The following is a 25,400-nucleotide window of genomic DNA, read 5'->3' as shown; positions in this document are numbered from 1 at the left end:
TCAGTGGTAAGGAAATCTGAGTTCAAATGCCAATGCTCTTACTAGATCCATGACCAACAAGCCACCCTAACACTATTTCTAATCTATAAAAAGGGAAAAGCAAGCTGTACTTAAGTGATTGTTGTAAGGATTAAAGATGATGATGAGGTAATATACTAAAAGTTTAGTACAATTCTTGGCACATTCAGTAAGTATTAAATGAATTCATTCATTTAACAAACATTTATTAAGCACTTACACATCAGGAGATGAGGAACATCTCATTAATATATTTAGTATTAATAAGCATGACAACTCTTCAATGGTGTCATAAGAACATATAATCAGGAGAATCTATTCTAATCGGGAAAGTCTTCCCTGAAGTGAGGTGAACGATGAATAGGCATTAATTGGCTAAAAAAAGAAAGGAAGGGCATTTCCAGGCAGAGGAAGTAGCATAACCAAAAGCCACATACTTGAAGCAGGAGAACAGAAAAGACAGGGTGACTAGGGGAGAAACAGAATGTCAGAAAACACAGTGGAGATGAGGCTGGAAAGGCAATCGGGGAACCGACTCTGCAGGGCTTGTTGGGCAGGTTAATGTATTCGATTTTCTTAAAAATAGTGAGAAGCCATTGAAAGATTTTAAAGACAAAGACAATGTTATTAGATCTGCATTTTGAAAAAGTCACTAAGTCTGGTGTGGAAAACTACAGGAGACCACAGTAGATGCAAGCAGGCCATAATTAGGAGGCTATGGCAGTGGTCAAGATGAGAGATGGTGGTGGCTTGGAACAGAAGGACTGCTGTTAAAGATGAAGGGTAGACAAGAGTCAAGAGATATTCAAGAGGCAAAATCAACAGGACTTCATGAGAGACTGAGTATGAGGCATGAGAGAGGAATTGCCAAACTTCAACTTCTATAGAAAGGAATGGATAGTGATGCTACCTACTGAGTTAAACACAGTAAGAGCTACTTTTCTTCTTGGGGTGGGGGAAGGGAGGCATATCACAAATTTGAAACATGTGAGTATGAGTAGTTATTCCCAATAAAGGGTTTGATCTGTACAGAAAGTATTCCATTGTATGGAAATACAATGTACCTGTATTTATTTTATTGGGTGTTTAGGAATCTTAGAGACAAAACAGGTTTCTACATGTAGGTAATATAAATCTAAAGAGAATGAAGACCCTCTCCTTCCATTAGGTTCGCTTCCTTTACACAATCCCCCAAAAGCATCCTATATGACTACAGTTTAATGTTGCCTTAAGAAGCAGTTTATATACTCATCAGCTGATATCATTTTAAAATATTTGTGCTAAAGAATAAGACAGAAAACCAAACAACAACATACTTGAAAAGTCCAAAAGGAATCTTCAAGCACCTGACTTTCAAGCCATCACCAGAATATGATGGGGTTTGACACTGACAGGCTGATTCCGAGCATTTTTGTTACACTATTTATTTTTCAGAACAGAGACATGCTACTTAGAAAACTCACCCATAGAATCCAATGTTTTTAAAAAGTGTCATCACAATTGATTCCTGAGTCTGAGATGTACTAAAAAACGGTTGACAACTTCCAATGAAGTCACTACAGGCATAGCGCTTTTAAGCGGCATGTGTTTCGAGCCTCATTCAGTGCCTTAAAGGGTGGATTTGATAATTATGGTCTCCTTAATTACGTATCACAGGTATGTGCTCAGAGTCCAAGAAGTTTTTTGCAAGCTTTATCGGTCTAAACCTTCCTCCATTCGTTTTCTTCCGCTTAGAAAAACAAGACTGCAGGAGTAACCGGTGGGATTTTTTTGTCTTCACAAAACACCTGCCCCACCCACCTCACACACAATAACCTTCCATTCCAGAACTAAAGCTACTGTCAGAGAAGGACGGCGGGCGGCAGGGCCCTGGTTGGTGACCCCGACTACGGGATTCCGGACCTCAGAACTGAGAGGGGAGCTGTCTCACCCGTTCCTAAAGTAGTGTCCAATTTCCCCAAGGGTACCACGTTCTCCACCACCGAAACCCGAGCTCTCGAGCAGGCATGGGGGGCTCTCCCTCCTGCAGCTGACCCCAATCCCGGGTCTCCCGTCGCCTCAAGGCCTCTTTCGAGGACTCGGCCCTCTCGGATCCGCTCCCCGGAGCTCACTGTTCGCCCAGCCCCGCTTCGCTCGGACTCCGACAGCCGACTGCCTGGCCAGTAGCCTGCAGGCCCGTCCCCAGGCAACACTCACCAGCCCCGGCGCCCTGGGAGGCCTACCCCGGGCGCGGGTCCTTCTCCATTCCCTCCTCGCTGGCCCCGGGAGTCAGGCGAGAACGCGGCCAGTAAGGGAGGTCGCTCGGTGCCGGCGGCCGGTCACTTACCTCTTTCCTCTCCTTCCAAGAGGGGCGGTGCTGGAGCCCTTTCCCCCCGCCCCCCTAAATGCCGCCTGGCTGTTCCTGCTCTGCCTTCGCTCCTGGTCGCTGACTTCGGCTTTACTCCATAGCCTCCGCCGCCCCAACGGCCGCAAACGCCGGAGCTGGAGGAGGGAAGGGGGTGGGGAGGGGAGGGACTGGGGACGAAGAGTAAGGGAGGGGGAAAAAGACGGGAAGACCTGCCGACCGAGGCATGACGTCACTTCCTGCTGGCTCGGAAGAGACGGAGCCAGGACTTCTCTCCGCCCCCAGGGGTCAGGTTGGGGCGGGGCTACGGTGCCAGGGTATGTACCAGCGCCCTAGGTTTTGGCGGTTCTTTTGACTCCGCGGTTCCGTAGACTTGGCAGTCAGAACGAGCTTCCGGGCCCAGGGCTGAACGGGTCAAGTTTCATGAACTGTACAGGTGTCTTCTGCCGGAAAAAGAGGACAGGTAGTCCTGTAGATCCTAGCCAAAGGTGTAGTGAAGATGGAGGGGCCGCGCTGAGGGGAGCGGGCGGCTGGGACTCTGCTCCTCCGCGGTCCGAGGCCCGGCCTATTTCCTAGACCTGCCCGCTTCTTGCTCTCCCAAGGCACTGGACTGGGAACTTTTCAGGAGTCACTCTGGTGAAGTGGCTTTGGATAGTCCAGGAAAGCATTTTTCTCAAATTTTAATAAACATACGAATCTCCTGGGATCTTGTGAAAATGCAAATTCTCATTGAGGTGTAGGGTCTGATAATCTGCGTTTCTAAGGCCGGGCGCGGTGGCTCATGCCTATAATCCCAGCACTTTGGGAGGCCGAGGCGGGTGGATCACGAGGTCAAAACGGTGAAACCCTGTACTAAAAATACAAAAAAAAAAAAAATTAGCTGGGCATGGAGGCGCGCGCCTGTAGTCCCTGCTACTCTGGAGACTGAAGCAGGAGAATTGCTTGAACCCAGGAGGCGGAGGCTGCGGTGAGCCGAGATCGCGCCATTGCACTCCAGCCTGGGTAACAAGAGTGAAACTCCGTCTCAAAAAAAAAAAGAAAGAAAAATCTGGGTTTCTAATACATGTCCAGATGGCACCAATGCTGCTGGTCCCTGGGCTACACTTAGAGCAACAAGGGGTTAAAGTACTAGAGGGCAAGTTCCTTAAACTAGAAGAGTTATTTCTTTAGCCTACTTGTTTAATGAAGGTTAGAGAGGTAGACTCTCCATGGAAAACATCTAGGCTCCACCTCTCTATCTTCTGCCAACCCTATGGAGTACGCTCCTGCCCACCTCTGCCCATCACTCTCTGGCCTCCCCTCCTCAGTCTCTGCTCTGCCCACAACGTCTGGGGATAAGATTTCTGGAGTGATTAGACGGGTAACTTATATTACAGAAGGAATTTGAGGGTAATGGATTTTTATTTCTGTAATTTTATCGTAAACATCATACTTATGTAAAGTTGGGCATACTTTTTGCAGTTATGTATGCATAGGCGAAGAAGAGAGCTTAAATTCTTGGATTCTACCCACTTCCACCCCCCAAATCTAGAAACAACATTCTAGATGTTCCAGGTTATTCCCTTATTCTTTAAATTTTTTTTTGAGACGGAGTTTTACTCTTGTTACTCAGGCTTGGAGTGCAATGGCGTGATCTCGGCTCACCGCAACCTCCGCTCCTGGGTTCAGGCAATTCTCCTGCCTCAACCTCCTGAGTAGCTGGGATTACAGGCACGTGCCACCATGCCCAGCTAATTTTTTGTATTTTTAATAGAGACGGGGTTTCACCAAGTTGACCAGGATGGTCTCGATCCCTTGACCTCGTAATCCACCCGCCTCGGCCTCCCAAAGTGCTGGGATTACAGGCTTGAGCCACTGCGCCCGGCCTCATTCTTTAAATTTTTTAATTAAAATTTTATAGGCCGGGCGCGGTGGCTCACACCTGTAATCCCAGCACTTTGGGAGGCCGAGGTGGGCGGATCACAAGGTCGGGAATTTGAGACCAGCCTGACCAACATGGTGAAACCCCATCTCTACTAAAAATACAAAAATTAGCCAGTCATGGTGGTACGCGCGTGTAATCCCAGCTACTCCGGAGGCTGACCCAGGAGAATCGCTTCAAAACGGGAGGCAGAGGTTGCAGTGAGCCAAGATGGGGTCACTGCACTCCAGCCTGGGCAACCGAGCAAGACTCCATCTCAAAAAAAAAAAAAAATTACTGGGGTAGGAAGCAATGAAGAGTGACTAGGAATTATACATTTCTTTGTGGAATTATGCAATGGTCTGAAAGCAGATAATAGTGATGGCTGCACAATTTCGTGAATGTACTAGAAAGTACTGAATTATACACTTTAAAAGGGTGAATTTTATGGCATGTAAATTCTATCTCAGTAGTTTTTACTATCTCCAATTAATTAAACAATGAATTTATATGTGCCCATTATAACAATGCAGAAACATAGAATAAAAAATAATGTTAACATGACTGGTCTCAAATGAAAAACATTTATTAAAAAATGAACATCCTCTTTCATCAGCCACATTACAATCCTACTTTCCCAAGTTTAGTCATTTGAAGTACATTCTTCCAAATCTTTCTATTTATTTACATACATTTGTATGTATGTTGAGAATTCATGTTTACCTTACCTAAGTAAGATAATGTACAGGTTGTTCTGCTCAACTCATTTTTTAAAACTTTTTGGTTTTGGCTTTTCTTTTTCCCTACTTAATGAACTCCTTGCACACTGTAAACATAGCTCTACTTCATTGTTTCTAATGGCTGCCAACTATTCTATAGTAAGGGTATACCATGGTTTATTTAACTTTTTTTTTCAGGTAATAGACTGGGTTTTGTTTTTTTTTTTTAAGTCTCACTCAGCTCACTTGCAACCTCCACCTCCCAAGTTCAAGCAATTCTCCTGCCTCAGCTTCGCAATTAGCTTGGATCACATGTGCATGTCACTACACCAGCTAAATTTTTTTTTTTTTTTGTATTTTTAGTAGAGACGGGGTTTCTTCATGTTGGCCAGCCTGGTCTTGAACTCCTGACCTCAGGTAATCCATTTGCCTTGGCCTCCCAAAGTGCTGGGATTACAGGCATGAGCCACTGCACCTGGCCAACTGTTTTTGTTTTTAATTGAGACAGGATCTCACTTTGTTGCCCAGACTAGAGTGCAGTGGCAGGGTCACAGCTTACTGCAGCCTTGACCTCCCCAGCTTGTGATCCTCCCACCTCAGCCTCCTGAGCAGCTGGACTGCAGGTGCATGCCACTGTGCCCTGCTAATTTTTTGCATTTTTTATAGAGTCTCCCTGTGTTGCCCAAGCTGGTCTTGAAGTCCTGAGCTCAGGCAGTTGTCCTGCTTCAGCCTCCCAAAATTCTGGGATTATAGGCATGAGCCATCGAACCTGGCCAGTAATGGACATTTTTATTGTTTTTAGGTTTTCATTATTTCTCAGCAATTTTTTCTTTTTTTGTGCCCATAGTTAATTTTTTAATTTTTCTTATTTATTTAATTTCAGCATGTGATAAGGCATACTTTTTTTTCGTTATGCAATATGTCCATGTAAGATCAGGCACATCTTTATCTAAACCCCTTAATCAAGAGCAACAGTGGAAGAACATTTTAGAGCCCAGTGTCTACAATATTTGGTAGTTTTGCTTTATAATTTAGATAATTGGGTTATATTCAAGTATTCAACTCAAGTAAGGATGTGACCCTCTGTTTCATCTTTCAGCAAATTTTTTCTTTTTGAGACGTAGTCTTGCTCTGTCACCAAGGCTGGAGTGCAGGGGCACGATTTCTGCTCACCACAACCTCCACCTCCTGGGTTCAAGAGATTCTCCTGCCTCAGCCTCCTGAGTAACTAGGATTACAGGCACATGCCACCATACTCAGCTAATTTTTTTATTTTTAGTAGAGATGAGGTCTTGTTATGTTGGCCAGATTGGGCTTAAACTCCTGACCTCAGGTGATCCGCAACCGCCCCCCCCGGGCCTCCCAAAGTGCTGGGACGACAGGCGTGAGCCACTGTGCCTGGCCTCAGTGAACTTTTTAAACAACTGGTTTAAACAATAAATTGTTACTAAATAAAACAAAATAATAAAAAAAAAATTCATTAGTTTATTCAGTTCCTTGCCTTGATCTCCCTAATGAAGAGCTTACCATTGTTCAAAAGGACAAAAAGAAAAAAGAAAAGGCAAAGAGCTTGGTGAAGCCACAACTCTGTAATAATCAATACTGAAATGTATTTGCATTCCTTTTAAATGTGCCCTAAAATAACATTCTTGAAGATTAAGTATAGCTAGTAGTTAACCATGTAATAAGGGTATATAAGTTCACATAATAATATATTTCACATCAGTAAAGCAAGTTCCTAGGTTTACTCTGTTTATTGGCGGACCAACATGGTACAACTTAGTAAATATACTCTAGTTTATGTAAGATGTGAGATGACATGTAAGAAGGATATTAGCCGCAGATATGCCTTCAACAAGCTAAAGGTTGTCAAAACTGAAAAATTTGCATATTTTTGTATGATCTAAATTTGTTAGAAATGTATATTTAATTTTTTTCAGGATGCTCTGGTCCTTTTCAAGCTACTCAGCTATGGGAAGGTATTATTCACTCTCTTCAGGCCCAAGTGGAAATAAAAAGAAGGAGGCGTCATTTAAGAACATACAAAGACTGTTTTACTGGTTCTGATGCTGTCGATGTGGTCTTAAGTCATCTTATGCAAAACACATGCCTAAGTAGCAATGACATCTCTCGTCTTAAAGAAGTTCATCTTTGCCAAGTTTTAATGAATCACAAAGTATTTGAACTAGTAGGAATGAAGAAGCTTTTCATTTAATTTGAAGATTCCAACAGTAGTCTCTACAGATTTCTAGGCAATAAATCATCTTATGATCATTGCAGAAAATAAAAGGATGCTGAGAATGAGTTCACTGATGAAAAAGCAAAAGAACCTTTAAGGTTAGTGTTACCTAAGATACTGTAATATATTTTCTTTATACCCTAGAAGAGCTATGTTGAGCTAAACTCAAATGCTTACTTTGTTTTTTTCAGAAGCCAATAAAAGAAATATCCATGTAAAAATTCACCCATTTATGCATTTCCTCTAAAACAGGAACGATGCAATAGTCTGGAATTAGATGATAGTGATGGCTGCATAACTTTGTGAATGTACTAGAAAACACTGGGTTATACACTTTAAAAGGGTGAATTTTGGCCAGGCAGGGTGGCCCACGCTGGCTGAGGCGAGGCAAACAGATCACTTGAGATCAGGAGTTTGAGACGGGCCTGGCCAATGTAACAAAACTGCCTTTCTACTAAAAATACAGAAGTTAGCAGGGTGTGGTGGCAAGCACCTGTAGTCCTAGCTACTCAAGAGACTAAGGCATTAGAATCATTTGAACCTGGGAGGCAGAGGTTGCAGTTAGCCAAGATCGTGCCACTGTACTCCAGCTAGGCGACACAGAATCTGTCTCAAAAAAAAAAAAAAAGTGAATTTTATGGCATGTGAATCATAGCTCAGTAGTTTTTACTGTTTCCAATATAGCAGCATCTGCTGCTGTAACCAAAAATATATATTATTCCTTTACAACATTTTGTTTTCCTTAGAGCAAATACGTTTTTGTTTCGGAATAGCGATGGGGAACAAATCAGATACATAGTATTATTAATCAGAAAGGCTTTAGTCTTTTTTTCCTTCATAGCCAACTGCAACGCTTTAGTCTTTGAAACACCAACAAAAGAAGCTAGAAGGCAATGGGGAAATATCTTTAAAAGTATTTGAGAAATTATTTCGAGCCTAGAATTCTGTCAATCAAATAAGAGGCTAGAATAAAGAAAATTTCAGAAATACAAACAAAAAAAATTTTCTCAGACCAGTTGTGGTGGTTCATGCCTGTAATCCCAACACTTTGGGAGATTATGGTGGACAGACTGCTTGAGGCCAAGAGTTTGAGACCAGCCTGGCTGGTGGTGAAACCCTGTCTCTACCAAAAATATAAAAATTAGCCGAGTGTGTTGGTGTGTGCCTGTAATCCCAGCTACTCAGGAGGCTGAGGCTTGAACCCACCCAGGAGGCGGAGGTTGTAGTGAGCCGAGATCACTCCATTGCACTCCAGCCTAGGCAACAGAGCAAAATTCTGTCTGAAAAAAAATAAATACATATATATCTCCCATGTACCCTTTCTCAGGAAACTACTAGAAAATGTGTGCCACTAAAATGAGCAGTAAACAAGAAAAGCCACAGAAGACAGGCTGTAGGAGATCCAACATAAGAGAGAGGCAAAGGTAATCCCCATGATCATGGTAAAGGGAGATCCCAGGATTACAACCATGCACCAAGCATAGAGGGCAGCCAGCCCATGATTGAGACGTGAGAAATCTTGTGAAGGGGAATTCTCTAAGAAGATGAAATTAATAAAATACCTGATACACCTGAGTATCCCAGCAGGTGATGTGGGTAACTGTTGGAGCGTTTGTAGGTGAAAATGTGTATGACTGTAAAAAACTAAGCAAAACAGACAACAAAAATGTATTTGCTCTAAAGAAAACAAAATGTTGTAAAGAAAAAGGAATAATATGCATTTTTGGTTTTAGCAACAGATGATTTATTATATATCTCAACTCTAAAAAGCGCTTATGGCCAAAATAAATATGCCGTATTGCTCTAATCAAATTAATCTAATTATATTAAAAGAGAAGGGCATGAGGAAGTATTTGTAAGACAGATGCAAGGAGGGAAAGATACATAAATCCCCATTTTCCCTTTTAGAAAGTTAATGGATGTGCCTAAAGCTGAAAAATCATAAAGTTAACCATATAAGCACGTTGTTTCTAGATATTAGTTGTAAATGGCTGTGTCTGGGAGGAGGGAATGAAAGGGTAGGAAACTGCTATTTTTTTGTGACAAACTGGTACAGCTATTTAAAAGGTTATATTATGTGCCTGTATAACAAGGATAAGGATAATACTTTTAAAAACCCCATTAGGGTGCCAGCTTTCATTCCCTCACATGTCTTTTTTAAAACAAAACCAAAACATGATTCTTCTGATTTGGTTTCCCTAACCATAAAATGCTGCTCAGGAAGCTGGGGGCGGGGGGATCACTTGAGCTGGGAAGGTCAAGGCTGCAGTGAGCTGTGACCGCATCATTGCAATCCAGTCTGGGCAGCAGAGTGAGACCCTGTCTCAATTAAAAATGAAAACAGTTGGCCAGGTGCAGTGGCTCCCCTGTAATCCCAGAACTTTGCGAGGCTGAGGTGGGTAAATCACCTGAAGTGGGGAGTTTGAGACCAGCCTGACCAACACGGAGAAACCCCATCTCTACTAAAAATACAAAATTATCCAGGCCTGGTGGCATATGCCTGTAATTCCAGCTATTTGGGAAGCTGAGGCAGGAGAATCACTTGAACCCAAGGCTGCAGTGAGCTGTGACCGCATCATTGCAATCCAGTCTGGGCAGCAGAGTGAGACCCTGTCTCAATTAAAAATGAAAACAGTTGGCCAGGTGCAGTGGCTCCCCTGTAATCCCAGTACTTTGGGAGGCTGAGGTGGGTGGATCGCGAGGTCGAGAGATCGAGACCATCCTGGTCAACATGGTGAAACCCCGTCTCTACTAAAAATACAAAAAATTAGCTGGGTATGGTGGCGCGTGCCTGTAATCCCAGCTACTCAGGAGGTTGAGGCAGGAGAATTGCCTGAACCCAGGAGGCGGAGGTTGCAGTGAGCCGAGATCGCACCATTGCACTCCAGCCTGGGTAATAAGAGCGAACCTCTGTCTCAAAAAAATAAATAAATAAATAAAAATTAGCTAGGCATGACAGCACATGTCTGTAGTCCCAGTTACTCAAGAAGCTGAGGGGAAAGGATCACTTGAGCCCAAGAGTTGGAGGTTACAGTGATCTATGACTGTGTCACTGTATTCTAGCTGTGTGACATAGTGAAAACCTGTCTCATATTAAGGAAGGAAGGGAGGAAGGGAAGGAGGGAGGGAGGGAGGGAGGGAGGGAGGAAAGGCAGAGGGAATGAGTCAGGAAAGATATTTTGAGGATTGTGAAGAATTCAGGCCAGGCACAGGGGTCCACACCTAAAATCCTAGCACTTTGGTAGCCCAAGGCTGGTGGATCACTTGAGTCCAGAAGTTTGAGACCATACTGAGCAACCATAGCAAAACCCTGTCTCTATAAAAAATACAAAAATTAGCCAGGTGTGATGGTACACACCTGTAGTCCCAGCTACCTGGGGGGCTAAAGTGAGAGGATTGCTTTTTAGCCCAGGAGGCGGAGTTTGTAGTGAGCCAAGATCATGCCACTGCACTCCAGCCTGGGCAACAGAACAAGACCCTATCTCAGGAAAAAAAAAAGTCAAAAAAGGGGACATACTATTAAGGGAAATTATAATAAATTCTAATCTCTCTTGGCAAAATCTAGGGGTTGGGAGGGCAGCAGACATGGAAAACGGAGAAATAAAGACCTTCCGAAGGAGTCATGGACTGCGGGGTAGTGACAGGACCTTAAATTTCTTATCTTACTGGGGTGGGCAAATAAGAAAGGTAAAACAGGCCGGGCACTGTGGCTCACGCCTATAATCCCAGCACTTTGGGAGGCTGAGGCAGGTGGATCATGAGGTCAAGAGATCGAGACCATCCTGGTCAACATGGTGAAACCCTGACTCTACTAAAAATACAAAAAATTAGCTGGGCATGGTGGCGCGTGCCTGTAATCCCAGCTACTCAGGAGGCTGAGGCAGGAGAATTGCCTGAACCCAGGAGGCGGAGATTGCGCCATTGCACTCCAGCCTGGGTAACAAGAGCGAAACTCCGTCTCAAAAAAAAAAAAAAAAAAAAAAAGGAAAGGTAAAACAATGTGTGGTGAGGTAAACAATACATCTAGGTTGGGAAAATATTTGGTATCTTATTTTCAAATAATAATAGAACCATATGCATCTCATTGGAGCAGGAAAAGGGAAGAGAACTAACAAAATTAGAAATAAATAATAAAGTGTTCACTAAAAATTATTTTAACTTTGTGAAAATAACAGTCCATAAAGGTGTGTGGTGGTGTTCAGTAAGGAATACAGCCATTCTCATGTAGCCCTTCACTCATCCAGTGAAATGTATTGAAATGCTTCTCTCAAAAAATAACTTCTTTAGATTTATCTAGCTTAAATTAGCCGGATTTTATCATGTTTTATCTGACAGTGCATGTAATTAAATGGAAATGTTAACCATTGATTTATTTTGGTTTGCATTTTCCCTCCAGGATTGATAACTAGCTTAATGCAGCAATTGAATGCTTGGAGTATTTCCCTGGCCAGTTGATAGTTACAGCTAGTCACCAGTTAATGCAAAACAGAAATGAAGAGACAAGATTGAGCATTGAGAAGATACTCTTTGATGTCATAGCAAAATACTATACACACGAGAGAGAGTGCCTATTAACTGATGAATATCTTGATATTAATTGAGGAATTATTGAACTTTTAGGTAAGACAGGATGTTTATACTTTAATTTTTGGTGTAATGAAACATTTTTAAATATGCAAGTTGAAGTAGAAAATTGTGTATACTATATGAGTATTACATTTTAATATTTTTCTTCTGTGATGTTAAGGTACTTCAAGGAGTCTTTTTTTTTTAATGTCACTAGTATTGCCTACCTTTTAAATTATATTATCAAATGTAATAATATAGTATAGGGCATAAATCTAAGGCAGTACATCACAGGGATATCACAGGGACATTCTAAGAAATACAATATTGTTGTGAACTGAATGTGAGCCCGGGAATCTCGTCCAGCGAGAGGGTCCCAAACCTGGAAGAGAGCATGCACTGGAAAAAAAGGAGAAAGAAAAAGAGCGAGGTCTGGAGGGCCACATGCGCTATGCCCATCAGCAATTTTATTTTTGCAATATGTTTCATTATATACTTTTCTGAAGTTAAAGTTGTTTATGCCAGATCAACGTACTTAAATTACAGTAAGCAAGTTACGCCCACTAAGTTACGCCCAGTAAGTAAGTTAAGCCCAGTAAGTAGGTTACACCCAATAGGTCAAGGTAAGTAAGTTACAGTCACGCCCAGTAAGTTATGGTAAGTAAGTTACAGTTACACCCAGTAAGTTACGGTAAGTAAGTTACCAAGTGTAAATACTTAAGTTAATATTTTACAATGAAGGTAACAAGGGTCCAAAATGAACACAATGAGACAATAAACCATAAGGAGCCGAAAGTAGACACAATGCCTCCCAAGTCCTCATATCCATAAAGTAATGTCTGTTAATTATTTTGAATAATATATAGTTCCTCTCTGGGTTCCTGCTTTCACTCAGCTCGACTTCCCCAACCGGGGATCTGTGTCCGGGCTCCAGCTCACCATATGGTGAGGCCGATTTCCCAGGGGCCTCACAGGGGAATGATCCCCACAGATCCCTCACAATATAGTACAAGGATTTAAGAACTGAGTTACCTAGAAATACTAACTTCTGAGTTATTAATTTGGTGACCTTTAGCAAAATAAAAATTGAGTGACATAATATGTCATTTTTTAGCTATTAAGTGGCCATTTAATTTCAAGTTAAAAACAAAATACTGTTTGATAATTCTGGATGTAGTTACATTGGATATTACATAGAATTATACAGATAATTTCTTATGTGTTTAAAATATTCCATAATAAAAAAAATTTAAGTGTAGAAAAGAACTTGTAAACCAATACAACACTGTAGCATTTTAATTGACTACTAAGTAAATACTTACTATACTCTCCATTTTTTATCCCTTGCTGTGTTTTCTTTGTAACCCATGTAACAGAAAATTGGAAAAAAGCAGAAGCACTTGAAGAATACACCTGTATCTAAGATTGTTGTCACCGAACATTAGAGAAGAATTACTACGGCTACTTACTTTTATGGCTGTGGCATCACAGCCCAATGCCTACAAGTTGCAAAAACAGGTGAAAATTTTTGCAGTTTTTATCATCTTTTTGCGATTTTTTTTCTTTAAAAACCATTTATGCTAATGTTAACCTTTCTGTTTACAGTATAACAAAACAGTGGTCCTGAGAACTCTTGCCAAATCAGTTTTGCAAACCAAATCATTATTAAAAGTGCGGGCAGATCAACTGGTCTGGTTTCTACTGGAGTATCACTCTGAGCTCTTCAAGGGGGGCATTTTGCCTGGGCACTTTTATTACTAAGCTATTTGTGTCAAGCAAAAAAGCAAATCATTCACTTAGTAAATCATTTACTAAGTATAATGTGCAAAGTTTAAGGAATGCTGACTCCCCACACCCATGAAAGAATAGGAAAGAGACTTAAAACTATTTTGTTAGCTGGGTACAGTGGCTCACGCTTGTAATTCTCAGCACTTTGGAAGGCTGATGTGGGTGGATCACTTGAGCCTAGGAGTTTGAGACCAGCCTGGGCAATATAGCAAAACCCCGTCTATACAAAATATATATATATATATATTAGCCAGGCATTGTGGCACACAACTGTGGTCCCAGCTACTAGGAAGGCTGAGGTGAGAGGGTCAGTTGAGCCTTTGAGGTTGAGGCTGCAGTGAGCTGTGATCGCACCATTACACTCCAGCCTGGGTGATAGAGTCAGAGACCTTGTCTCAAAACAAAACAAAACACCCAGGAGTATCCATAGCATTAGTAAAACATGGTCATATTCTTACTATAGTTTGAAATGTTTTTGAAACATTTTTAGCCTCACTATTATATTTCAGTACCAGACAATAGTATGAATACTTTTAAAGGTGTTATTTCTTCAAAACCTCTATAAAGAATTTTCTTTCTTCTGTTTTCTGGCTTAAAAATGTGTCTGGCTGGGCACAGTGACACATGCCTTTAACCCCAGCTACTCTGGAGGCTGAGGTGGGATGACTTGAGCCCAGGAGTTTGCAACTAGCCTGGGCAACATTGCATGATCCCATTTTATTTAAAAACAAATTTTTGTCTTATGTCATAATGAAACATATTGATCCAAATTTTATAATAGTTCTGTTGACCTTAACTGAACTTTTTTTTCATTATTTACAAGAAAACGGTGGTACTAAGTACATACAATAGAGGTAGTCCCCATTAACGTTAAAATTAAAATATGTTTCATTTATGAATTTTGAATTCATGTTATGTAAATGTTTAATGTGACAGTCACTAAACTAAGATTCTTATATGTAGTTTTTCTCATACGTAGTTTACCTGCTAAAATGGGTCCCAGATTTCAACTAGCAATGTAGAAAGAACGCTTCCTCTCTTCTCTCTTCTTCCATACTACTCAGCCTCTCTGCTTTCTTCTTTCTCACTCTACCCTCTTCTCTACATAAATTAATCTGCCTCTTTCCTACACATGGTACAGACATTAGGAAGGATTGTTTTTTCATCTTCCTACCTCCCCCTTCATATCAAAACTAGCAGTGTCATAAAGAAACATACTGTTTGAGGCAAGGTGCTATGGCTCATGCCTCAGTGTAGTGGGGTCTGGCTCCCACCTGCAGGTGTCATTTTGGGAGGCAGGTGGATCACTGGAGGTCAGGAGTTTGAGACTAGCCTGGCCAACATGGCAAACACTGTCTCTGCTGAAAATACAAAAAGTAGCCGGGCTTGTTGGCAGGCACCTGTAATTCCAGCTACTTGGGAGGCTGAGGCAGGAGAATTGCTTGAACCTGGGAAATGGAGGTTGCAGTGAGCAAAGATTGCGCCACTGCACTCCAGCCTGGGTGACAGTGTGAAACTCTATCTCAAAAAAAGAAAAGAAAAGAAACATACTGGTTCAAATTTTGCAGCAGACCACAAAGGGAGAAAAGGAATTTGACATGGGCTGGAGGAAGTAGGGGTATGGGAATCAGGAAGCAGAGGGAAGGGCCCTGGTGGTTGGTTTCTAGAGATCAGAGGCTGGTGTATTTCAGGGAGGCAGAGGTGGGGATATTTTTGATAGGGGCTCTCCAACATGCCATGCTTCTTCCTGTTACAGGGCTTTCCCTTTGCTGTCTACCTTTGGCCACTGCTTTCACTCTAGCCTCTTACTCTGCTTGATGTTTTCATAGTGGTGCTTATCACTACCTGAAATTATATGTATTTGCCAACTTTTTTGTTAAATTGTCTTTCTCTCCTACGAGAATGTAACCTCCCATAAATTTGGGAAGTTGATCTATTCATTCATCACCTATAACAGTACTTGGCACATAGAAAAATCACTTGCTCAATTTTTATTGAATGACAGATTGAATTAATGGGGACAGCATCATGGCTGGAAAGTGGCAGGACAAATAGAAGCTAATGAAAAGGTAGCTGGTGAGCCAGATGAAGGAGCTATCTAGAAGTAAGCTTCGGGATTGGAAGGGATAGGGCATGCCCTCTGTAACAGTATTAGTCAAGGGATTATTCTCCAGATATGTGTAGTAGCCTGGGATTACCTTTGGTATAACCAAATTGGAAAGGGAATATAGACCTATTTTGTTTGGAGGTTTTTGATGCTGTTATTAGGGGCGGGATCTTGCTCTGTTGCCCAGACTGGTCTCGAACTTCTGGACTCAAGTGATCCTCCTGTTTAGCATCCCAAAGTGCTGGGATTACAGGTATCAGCCACCATATCTGGCCTATTTTTCTATTTTAAGAGAATAATTTTAATGTATTTTAGAGCTACTATTTACATAGGGACTATGTAATTACAATGTAAGGTTATTTAAATAAATGCTGTAATTGAAGTACAAATAATTTTTATTGTTATAGGAGAACATTTCACTAATGATGGGTTAGCCTTATTTTAAATACAGTACATACATGAAAGCAGAAAATAAGATTTTAAGAGTGCTAAAAAATTTTCAAGAATTCGTAATTCAGAGGCCTTTTGCCACCCACCCTTTCTACTGATCTACAATCCTCTCCCTCCACTCATTGGTCAAAAATATTGAGATTTTTTTTCTTTCTGTGTTGAAATCCTGGCTAGAAAAAAATCATATTAAATATTTGAAAATACCTGTTATTGGATCTGGTTAGTAAGAAACTTAAGAAGCTTCTACATGGAGAAGATGCAGATGCCACATCAGGTATGGATTCCAGCTTGTTTCTCCGTTATCCTTATGTGACTGTTGTGGCCAAATGAGTTGGGAAGGCATCAAAGATGAGTATGTAATAAATATATGTAAAATGTTGTAAAAGGTGGTTACAGTGAGGTTATTATTATTATTATTATTTTTAGTATCTCCAGGGCAAGTTCTTCTCTAGTTCTTTTTGAAACCCTTTGTTTATTTACCTTTTCTACTAAGAAGGCAAGAACCTTGTGTCTCTCACTGCTGCTCCCAATTCTCACCTCCCCTTCAGTTATCACCCACGTGCCTGTTTCTTTGCTCCTGAGCTCTCTGTGGTGTCTTTTTCTGACTCTCTCAGATTCTTTTTCTTGTTTTCATCCTCTCTCCCTTGCCCCCTTCTTTTCTAGAAGGATCAAATTTTATAGAAGGGCAGCCTGACCCCCAGTTGAATAGACTCCATGATTCTTTTCACTCAGTGTGTTTAGGCAATTGGTCTCATTCTTTAACATAAAATTGTTGAAAACTATAAAATATTTTTTTTTCTTTTTTTTTTTTTTTTTGAGACGGAGTTTCACTATTGTTACCCAGGCTGGATTGCAATGGCGCGATCTCAGCTCACCGCACCCTCCCCCTCCTGGGTTCAGGCAATTCTCCTGCCTCAGCCTCCTGAGGAGCTGGGATTACAGGCACACACCACCGTGCCCAGCTAATTTTTTGTATTTTTAGTAGAGACGGGGTTTCACCATGTTTACCAGGATGGTCTTGATCTCTTGACCTTGTGATCCACCCGCCTCGGCCTCCCAAAGTGCTGGGATTACAGGCTTGAGCCACCGTGCCCGGCCAACTATAAAATATTTTTAATCCAAATTCATTAAGACTGTCACACAGGAAACAAGATAGCCTAATAGATATATCTGTGAGTGCCAGCACCAAATTTTCTGGACAAGGCATTTAACCCCTTTTTGCTTCAGTTTCCTCAACTACCGAATGGGAATGATAATATCTATCTCATTGTATAGTTAAATATTTAATATTTATGTTATTAATAGGATATTATTCTACTAATATATAATGCTGGTTATTATGATTAATATATCTGAATTAATATGATATTAGCTGACACATATATTGAGCCCTACTATGTGTCAGACACTGTGGTAAAGATGAACATAGATTTATGAAATTATTTAATTTTCACAATCTACTGTGTAGGTATATTAATATTATTTCATTTTATAGGGGAGGTAACTGAAGCTTAGAGAGGTTATGTAACTTGGTAAACTAGAAAGACACGTGATCTTCTTTTTTTTTTTTTTTGAGACGGAGTTTCGCTCTTGTTACCCAGGCTGGAGTGCAATGGCACGATCTCCGCTCACCGCAACCTCCGCCTCCTGGGTTCAGGCAATTCTCCTGCCTCAGCCTCCTGAGTAGCTGGGATTACAGGCATGCGCCACCATGCCCAGCTAATTTTTTGTATTTTTAGTAGAGATGGGGTTTCACTATGTTGACCAGGATGGTCTGGATCTCTTGACCTCGTGATCCACCCACCTCGGCCTCCCAAAAGTGCTGGGATTACAGGTGTGAGCCACCGCACTTGGCCCTATCTTCTTTAAAAAAAAGTTTCAAGGGTTGTGGCAGGGGGGGAAATGTTTCAAAGGCATTATTAATTGTCGAAAAGAACATTTACAGAGGAGGGCATAAGTGTTCTTGCTTGAATTACTTGGAATTTCTCAGCTAATAGATGCCATTTTATCTCATTCCCTTCTTTGAATACAGAGTATATGGCAACAAGTATGTTGCCACATGCATCCTGTCTATATGATGTAATTAAACAATGATACAAATGAAGTATTCTGAAACTAGTAGTTAGAATCTTTTGGATTAATTTATTCTTATCTGGCTAATTTCAAAACAAACATTAATTGGCTGCCATTACTGCATTAGCTTTCACATTCAACTTTTCATTACTTTTGACTTTTAGGGTAAATGGATGGATTGTTGGCATTTTACTCTTTATTTTTATTCAACAATATATGATAGGCAGGGCCTGGTGGCTCAGGCCTGTAATCCCAGCACTTTGCAAGGCTGATATGGGCAGATCACCTGAGGTTAGGACTTCGAGACCAGCCTGGCCAACGTGGTAAAACCCTGTCTCTACTAAAAATACAAAAATTAGCCAGGTGTGGTGGTGCATGCCTGTAATCCAAACTACTTGGGAGGCTGAGGCAGAAGAATCACTTGAACCCGGGAGGCAGAGGTTGCAGTGAGCCGAGATTGTGCCACTGCACTCCAGCCTGGGTGACAGAGTGAGACTCCATCTCAAAAAAACAAAAATAAAAACAAATACACTAAGGGTAGATTATGAATATAAATGTTTTTGCACAATGCCATGTGCTATCAGCACTTGGAAAGTAAAGAGTTTTCTGACAGTATTTTTCCCTAAATAGCTTACCTATTTTACCTCTTCTTGAAGCTTACCTCTTACTCAGTAAAACTGTCAGAGTATATCAGTAAACCGCTTAAAGTTTTAGATTGTCTCGATGTTTTGTATTATATGCTTTTTTCTCCATAGGTTATTTGAAATTCGTTTTCTTTTCTTTTTTTTTCTCTTTTTGAGAGAGAGAGAGTCTCACTCTGTCACTCAGGCTGAAGTGCAGTGGCGTGATCTTGGCTCACTGCAACCTCCACCTCCTGGGTTCAAGTGATTCTCCTGCCTCAGCCTCCCAAGTAGCTGGGAATACAGGCAAGTGCCACCATGCCCCGCTTATTTCCTGTATTTTTAGGGAAAGACAGGGTTTCCCCATGTTAACCAGTCTGGTCTCGAACTCCTGACCTCAAGTGATACTCCCGCCTCAGCCTCCCAAAGTGCTAGGATAACAGGCATGAGCCACTGCACCTGGCCTGATTACTTGAAATTCATGAATATTGATTTTAAATGCTTCTGACAGCCAGGATTTTCTGTCCATCTATTCATTCAGTTATTCACTTAACATTTTTTGAAATTTACAGTTGTGCCAGAACTTGTATAAGCACCACAAAATGCAAAGATGTGTAAGAGAATGCCCCTGTTTACTATAAGCTCACATTCTAATATTCAAAATGACTAGCACATAGTAGATGTTCAATAAACATTTGTTGACTAAATTCAGTCAAACAGTTGATGAATGAGAGAAAGCCATATCAATGAATCATAAAAATCTGACAGGGAGATGTTCAAGCCAGAGGAGATGATGGAAGCTTGGAGGAGGATTACCTGACCACCTAGTCTGAGGGAATCAAAGCTTTAGAAGAGGTAATGCCTAATAGGAGTCTTAAAGAATAGGAGCTTAAGGAATTAGAACAGTGTGAGCAAAAATAGGTAAGCAATAGAAACAGCAGTCAGGCAAGAGACAAAACAAAATGAAACAAAAATGACAATAAAAATAATAGCCAGGCTTGGTGGCATATGTCTGTTATACTAGCTGCTTGAGAGGCAGATGTGGGAGGATCGCTTGAGCCCCTTAGGTCAAGGCTGCAGCGAGCCTTGAACATGCCACTGCACTCCAGCCTGGATGACAGAGTGAGATTCTGTCTCAGAAAACAAACAAACAACAAATTAAAAATTAAAATAAATAAATAACTGCAGCCAGGGAGGTAGCAGAAATTGAAACTAGAGAGATTGATTGGTATCATCTCATGAAGGGCCACATTTACCTACCAAAGAAGTCTCTAGGCAGTTGGAAAGGCATTAAAAATTTTTAAGAAACTGATATGACCAGATGTGTATTTTAGATAAAACATGCTGGCAGCAGTGTAGCGAATGGATTGACTGGAAGCAGTCATGGTTAGGAGACTACTATGACAACACAAGTGAGAAATTATGTAGGCTTGCACTATGTCAGAGGCATGAGGGATGAAGAGGAAGGAACAGTTTGAGAAATATTTAGGAGGTAAAATTGGCAACAGTTGATTTCACTTGTTGGTTAGGAAGAAAAGTGACTTGGCCAGACCCAGTGGCTCATCCCTGTAATCCCAGCACTTTGAGAGACTGAGGTGGCCGGGGTTTGGGGTGGGGGGGATCAATTGAGGTCAGGAGTTTGAAACCAGCCTGGCCAATATGGTGAAACCCTGTCTCTACTAAAAATATAAAAATTAGCATGGTATGGTGGGGGGTGCTTGTAATCCCAGCTACTTGGGTGGCTGAAGCAGGATAATCACTTGATCCCGGCAGGTGGAGGTTGCAGTGAGCCGAGAGCTCGTCACTGTACTCCAGCCTAGAGGATAGAGCAAGACCCTGTCTCCAAAAAAAATAGAAAGAAAGAAAAGTGACCTAAATATGAATCTCAATTTTCCAGGCAGGGTGACTACCACCAATTCAAACAGAAAAATAGAGGAGAAGAACATATTTAGGGTGATGATGGAGTCTGGGGCTTTGGATTTAAAATAAGCATGGGGCCGGGCACAGTGGCTCATGCCTGTAATCCTAGCACTTTGGGAGCCCCAGGCAGGCAGATCACGATGTCAGGAGTTCAAGATTAGCCTGGCCAACATAGTGAAACTCTATCTCTACTAAAAATACAAAAATTAGCCAGGCGTGGTAGTGCGAACCTGTAGTCCCAGCTACTTGGGAGGCTGAGGCAGGAGAATTGCTTGAACCCGGGAGGCGGAGGTTCTGGTGATCCGAGATCATCATATGTTGGCCAGGATGGTCTTGATCTCTTGACCTCATGATCTGCCTGCCTTGGCCTCCCAAAGTGCTGGGATTACAGGTATGAGCCACTGCGCCCAGCCTATGTTATTTCATATATGAGATATATATATATATGTATATATATATATATATATATATATATATATATATACACACAAACACACACATACATACACACACACACACAGAGACACACACGGCAGTGGGGAGAGGGAAGGAGGGGAGAGAGAGACAGAGACAGAGACTCTGCCTGTGGGTGGAAATTGAGATCATTTACAGTGTGCTAAGTAAAAGGTCTAAGGATAAAACTTTAAGTGACACCAATAATCAAAGGGTGAGAAAAGAGGAAACTACAAATGAGACAGAAAAATGTTAGGAGGGGAATGGGAGAAAGTCATGCCCATGAAGCCAAAGAAATATAATATTTTTGGATGGATGTTTCCTTGTGTCAGAAGATGGGAATAGCCACTGAATATATGGAGCCAATTAGAGCTATCTTAATCGCCTGAGAGGAAAAATCCAGGTTGCAGTGGGATGAGAAGGAAGGAATGGGTAGAGAAATGAAGAGTGGATGTTTGATGAGAAGGGGTAGAGAGGAAATGGACAATAACCAGGGCAGTGCGAGGTCGAGGAAGAGATTTTAGAATACTGATTTGCTGAGAGGAAGGCATCAGAAGAAAGGGGATACTGAAAAAAAAAAAAGATGCTGGTGGAGGCAGGCCCTGGAGGAGGCGGGAGGTCATTAGTTTGAGGGAATAGAATCAAGGGTTTTCCTGGAACAGGAGGAGGGATTTTAGGGTAAAGGTGAGTGTGTATGGATGTAGCACACATTTATGTATGTAAATAAATATGTAGCCTACATTTAGGTAGGAAGTTGAGGGATACTATTAAGTAATGAATCCATTTTCCTTGGTAAAGTAGGAGGAGACCATATTGTCTGAGGGTTTCCAGGGGGACCTCTGAATGGATGACATGAGAAGAAGAATAGTTTGAAATAGATGGTTAGGTGATGACTGGGAGAGTTTAGAAGTTCAAGTACAGGGATTGATGAGTAATTCTGCACACCACATAAAGCAGGAGATTCTAAATTTTAGTGGTACCAATTGGACAGTATTTTTTTTAGCACTTGCAGTATCCTCCTTTTATCTGTGGTTTCACTTTCCACAGTTAGAAAATAAGTGAGTACAGCACAATAAGATATTTTAAGAAAGAGAGTCCACAGTCACATAATTTTATTATATTGTTATAATTGCTCTATTTTATTGGTTATTGCTGTTAATCTCTTATGAGGCCTGATTAATAAACTTTAATATGGGTATGTATATATAGGGAAAAATATAGTACAAATAGGGCTTGCTGCCACCTGCAGTTGGAATCAAGGGGTGTTGATTCCAACACTCCAACACTGGGGATGTTGGAGTGAGTGTAGCCCCTGGGAATAAGGGTGAATTACTATATTTCCTTGAATGTTGGGGTGGACACAGTAGATGAGAGCATTGATTAAGGGCTGGGATTTTGCTTCATCGCGTGTTGCAGAAGGATAGGTGTGCAAGAGAATTAAGGACACATATTGATGCAGCAGTGATTCAAGTGTTCAGATATGTGTTGGACTCAGGATGAGAAAGAAGAATTGCTAGAAGAATGCTAAAAGTGGCACATTAAGGTTTCATTTTCTGAGATTAAAGAAAGTTGACAGAGAACCAAAGGCAACAAAGAATAGTGGTGAAAACACCAAGCCTCAGGAATGGACAACCCTGGGTTCAGATCCTAGCTCAGCTACTTTCTAGCCATGTGAACAAGCTTTTATTTCTTTATGTGTAAGGTATGGCTGAAAATAATAGCTACATACCGTCAGTTTAGGATACTGGAGATTTGATGAGAAAAAAATACCAAAAGGTTGACATATGGTAAGCATTCGTGGTAAGATATTATTATTATTTGAAAGATGTAGATTCTGAATAGAGAGTTGAGTATAGGAGCTTAAGTTTTCAGAGGCAGTGTAATTCCAGGGTATTTCTATTGGTGTGTTTAGAAGGTTATTAAAGTGAAGATATGCAAAAAACAAACAAACAAACAAATGAACAAAACTCCCTGATACTAATGGCCTTCAGGATTTCAAACTTTGAGAATTGCTTTGGTGAGTGTTAAGGCTAAAATGTCTTCCTCTGTAGATCAGCATAGGTTGACTATACATGCTAAGACAGCGCACAGAGCAGTGTGAAAAAGCAATGCTGTAGAATCCTGACATTCTTTGTTCATGTTTTGAACATGCCTCTAACTGATTGGCCATGTCACTTAAATTCTGTATGTATTTCTCTTGAAACTGGGATACTAGTTTCTTGCTTCTCTTGCTTCTAGTTACTTTAGAGATCAAATAATGTATGTAAAGTAACATCATATATGTTTTACTAAAGTAAAAGCACCTTTGAAAGAAACTGTGGAACTAAGAAAGTCTAGGCATAGGTAACATACCAAAGACCAGTTTGGATAAGTATGGTTCAGTTGGTTTTTTAACTTGCTTTTCCAGTGGTACTTTTTTTTCTTTTTTGTTTTTCAGGCTTTACATTTTGCCGACCCTTGACGTACAAGGAGTTTGAAAAGCAAAAGGGAAGGACAATTCAGTATGTGTACCAGTTGGCTCTCGAGATTAATAGTAACCCCAGCATCTCTCTAAAACGAAAAAGAAAATTAATTAAGGAATTTCGAAAACAACATCCAGAAGCTTTGAATTAACATTTCTGGTACAAGAAACTGAAATTTGTAAATATAAACAATTCTCTGGTGGTTTCTCAAATTGCCATAATTACACTTCAGGGAAAGCATAACCTCAAAGGATTTTAAGTGTCTTTTTTTTAATTTTTATTTTGTAGAGACGGGGTCCCGTTATGTTGCTCAGGTTGGTCTTGAACTCCTGGCCTCAAGTTGTCCTCCTGCCTTGGCCCCTTAAAGTGCTGGGATTATGGGCATGAGTCACTGTATTTGGCCTTTATTTTTATAAGGTGTTGATTTTAATTGGATCATGTTTAAAATATATTAAGGAAGTTTTTAATTTTAAGAAGGAATATAAGTTAGCCTTCATGTTTGCTGATTCACTTTATTATTATGCTGCTAAAATCACTTCATAAATGTACTGCTATTATTAGGGATCTAGAACAGTTAATTTCCTTTTTTTCCCACAGGAAAGGAACTTTTCATACACGAGCTCTCTGAAGAAAGCATGCACTTTCCTTAGTTCGATTATTTTCAAGCAACCCCCATAAGTTGCTGTAACTTAAATGACTATGAACCATTGAAATAGGGAAAGATGCATGAAGTCAATTTTTTTTTTTTTTTTTTTTGAGACAGGCTCTTTCTCTGTCTTAGGCTGGAGTGCAGTGGCACCATCTCGGCTCACTGCACCCTCCGCCTCCCAGGTTCAAGCAATTCTTCCTGCCTCAGCCTCTCAAGTAGCTGGGATTATAAGTGCCTGCCACCACGCCTGACTAATTTTTGTAGTTTCAGTAGAGATAGGGTTTCACCATGTTGGCCAGGCTGGTCTCAAACTCCTCACTTCAAGTGATCCGCTCGCCTCGGCCTCCCAAGGTGCTGGGATATTACAGGTGTTAGCCACCTCACCTGGCCGCATTAAGTAGATTTAAAAGGCCACAAATTTAAAATTCGTAAACATCAAAACTGTGATTTCTCCTAATTCTTCTTCAGTCCATATTTTATGGTTATCTTCTTTCCTCCTCATTCTTTCTCTGCTTCTTCCTTTTCTTTCCTCTTTCACCCTTTATAGCTTTTAACTTTTTTCTTGCCTGCTTTTCTTTGTCTCTTTCTTTGTTTTAAATTGATTATTTCACTCTATGGTGTCATCCCTTAATGTAGCAGAAGTTACAAATTCAATACCCATGGGAAGTTTTACACAAAAAAATCTTTTGGGCCAAGCATGGTGGCTCATGCCTGTAATCCCAGCACTTTGGGAGGCCAAGGAGGGGGGGATTGCTTAAGGCCAGGAGTTCAAGACCAGCCTGAGTAATAGTGAGACCCTGCCCCTGTCTCTATAGAGATTACAAAAAAAAATTTAGCCAGGTGTAGCAACTCACACTTATAGTCCCACCTACTCAGGAGACGGAAGTGGGAGTATCATTTGAGACCTGAAGTTCAAGGTTTCAGTGAGTCATGAGTGTACCACTGCACTCCAGCCTGTGCAACAGAGTGAAACCCTATCTCAAAAAAAAAAAAAAAAAAAAAATCCTTGGCTAGGCATAGTGGCTCACACCTGTAATCCCAGCAGTTTGGGAGCCCAAGGCAGATGGATAACCTGAGATCAGGAGTTCCAGA

The 25,400-nt window shown here is 41.1% G+C and overlaps 2 protein-coding genes across 2 annotated transcripts in view; one reads left to right on the top strand and one right to left on the bottom strand.

Moving 5' to 3' along the window:
• SCYL2 (SCY1 like pseudokinase 2) overlaps positions 1-2,596 on the bottom strand; it is a 76,375-nt gene extending 73,779 nt beyond the window's left edge. Inside the window, exon 1 of the mRNA XM_009004445.5 lies at positions 2,345-2,596. The gene's annotated coding sequence lies outside the window, so the exon portion shown is untranslated. The remainder of the gene's footprint in view (positions 1-2,344) is intronic.
• Positions 1,677-23,938, top strand: DEPDC4 (DEP domain containing 4). The gene is given in 9 exon segments (XM_054239285.2): positions 1,677-1,777; positions 1,981-2,825; positions 6,922-7,318; positions 11,617-11,840; positions 13,163-13,189; positions 13,192-13,304; positions 13,392-13,522; positions 16,335-16,405; positions 23,635-23,938. Coding segments are annotated over 9 exon segments (2,085 nt in total). The 3' UTR covers positions 23,811-23,938.
• Positions 23,939-25,400: the final 1,462 nt, after the last annotated feature.

Source organism: Callithrix jacchus, chromosome 9, assembly GCF_049354715.1.
Source record: "Callithrix jacchus isolate 240 chromosome 9, calJac240_pri, whole genome shotgun sequence".
Taxonomy (NCBI): Eukaryota; Metazoa; Chordata; class Mammalia; order Primates; family Cebidae; genus Callithrix; species Callithrix jacchus.
Note: the sequence above shows the minus strand (reverse complement) of the source record. Positions and strands in the feature narration are given on the sequence as shown.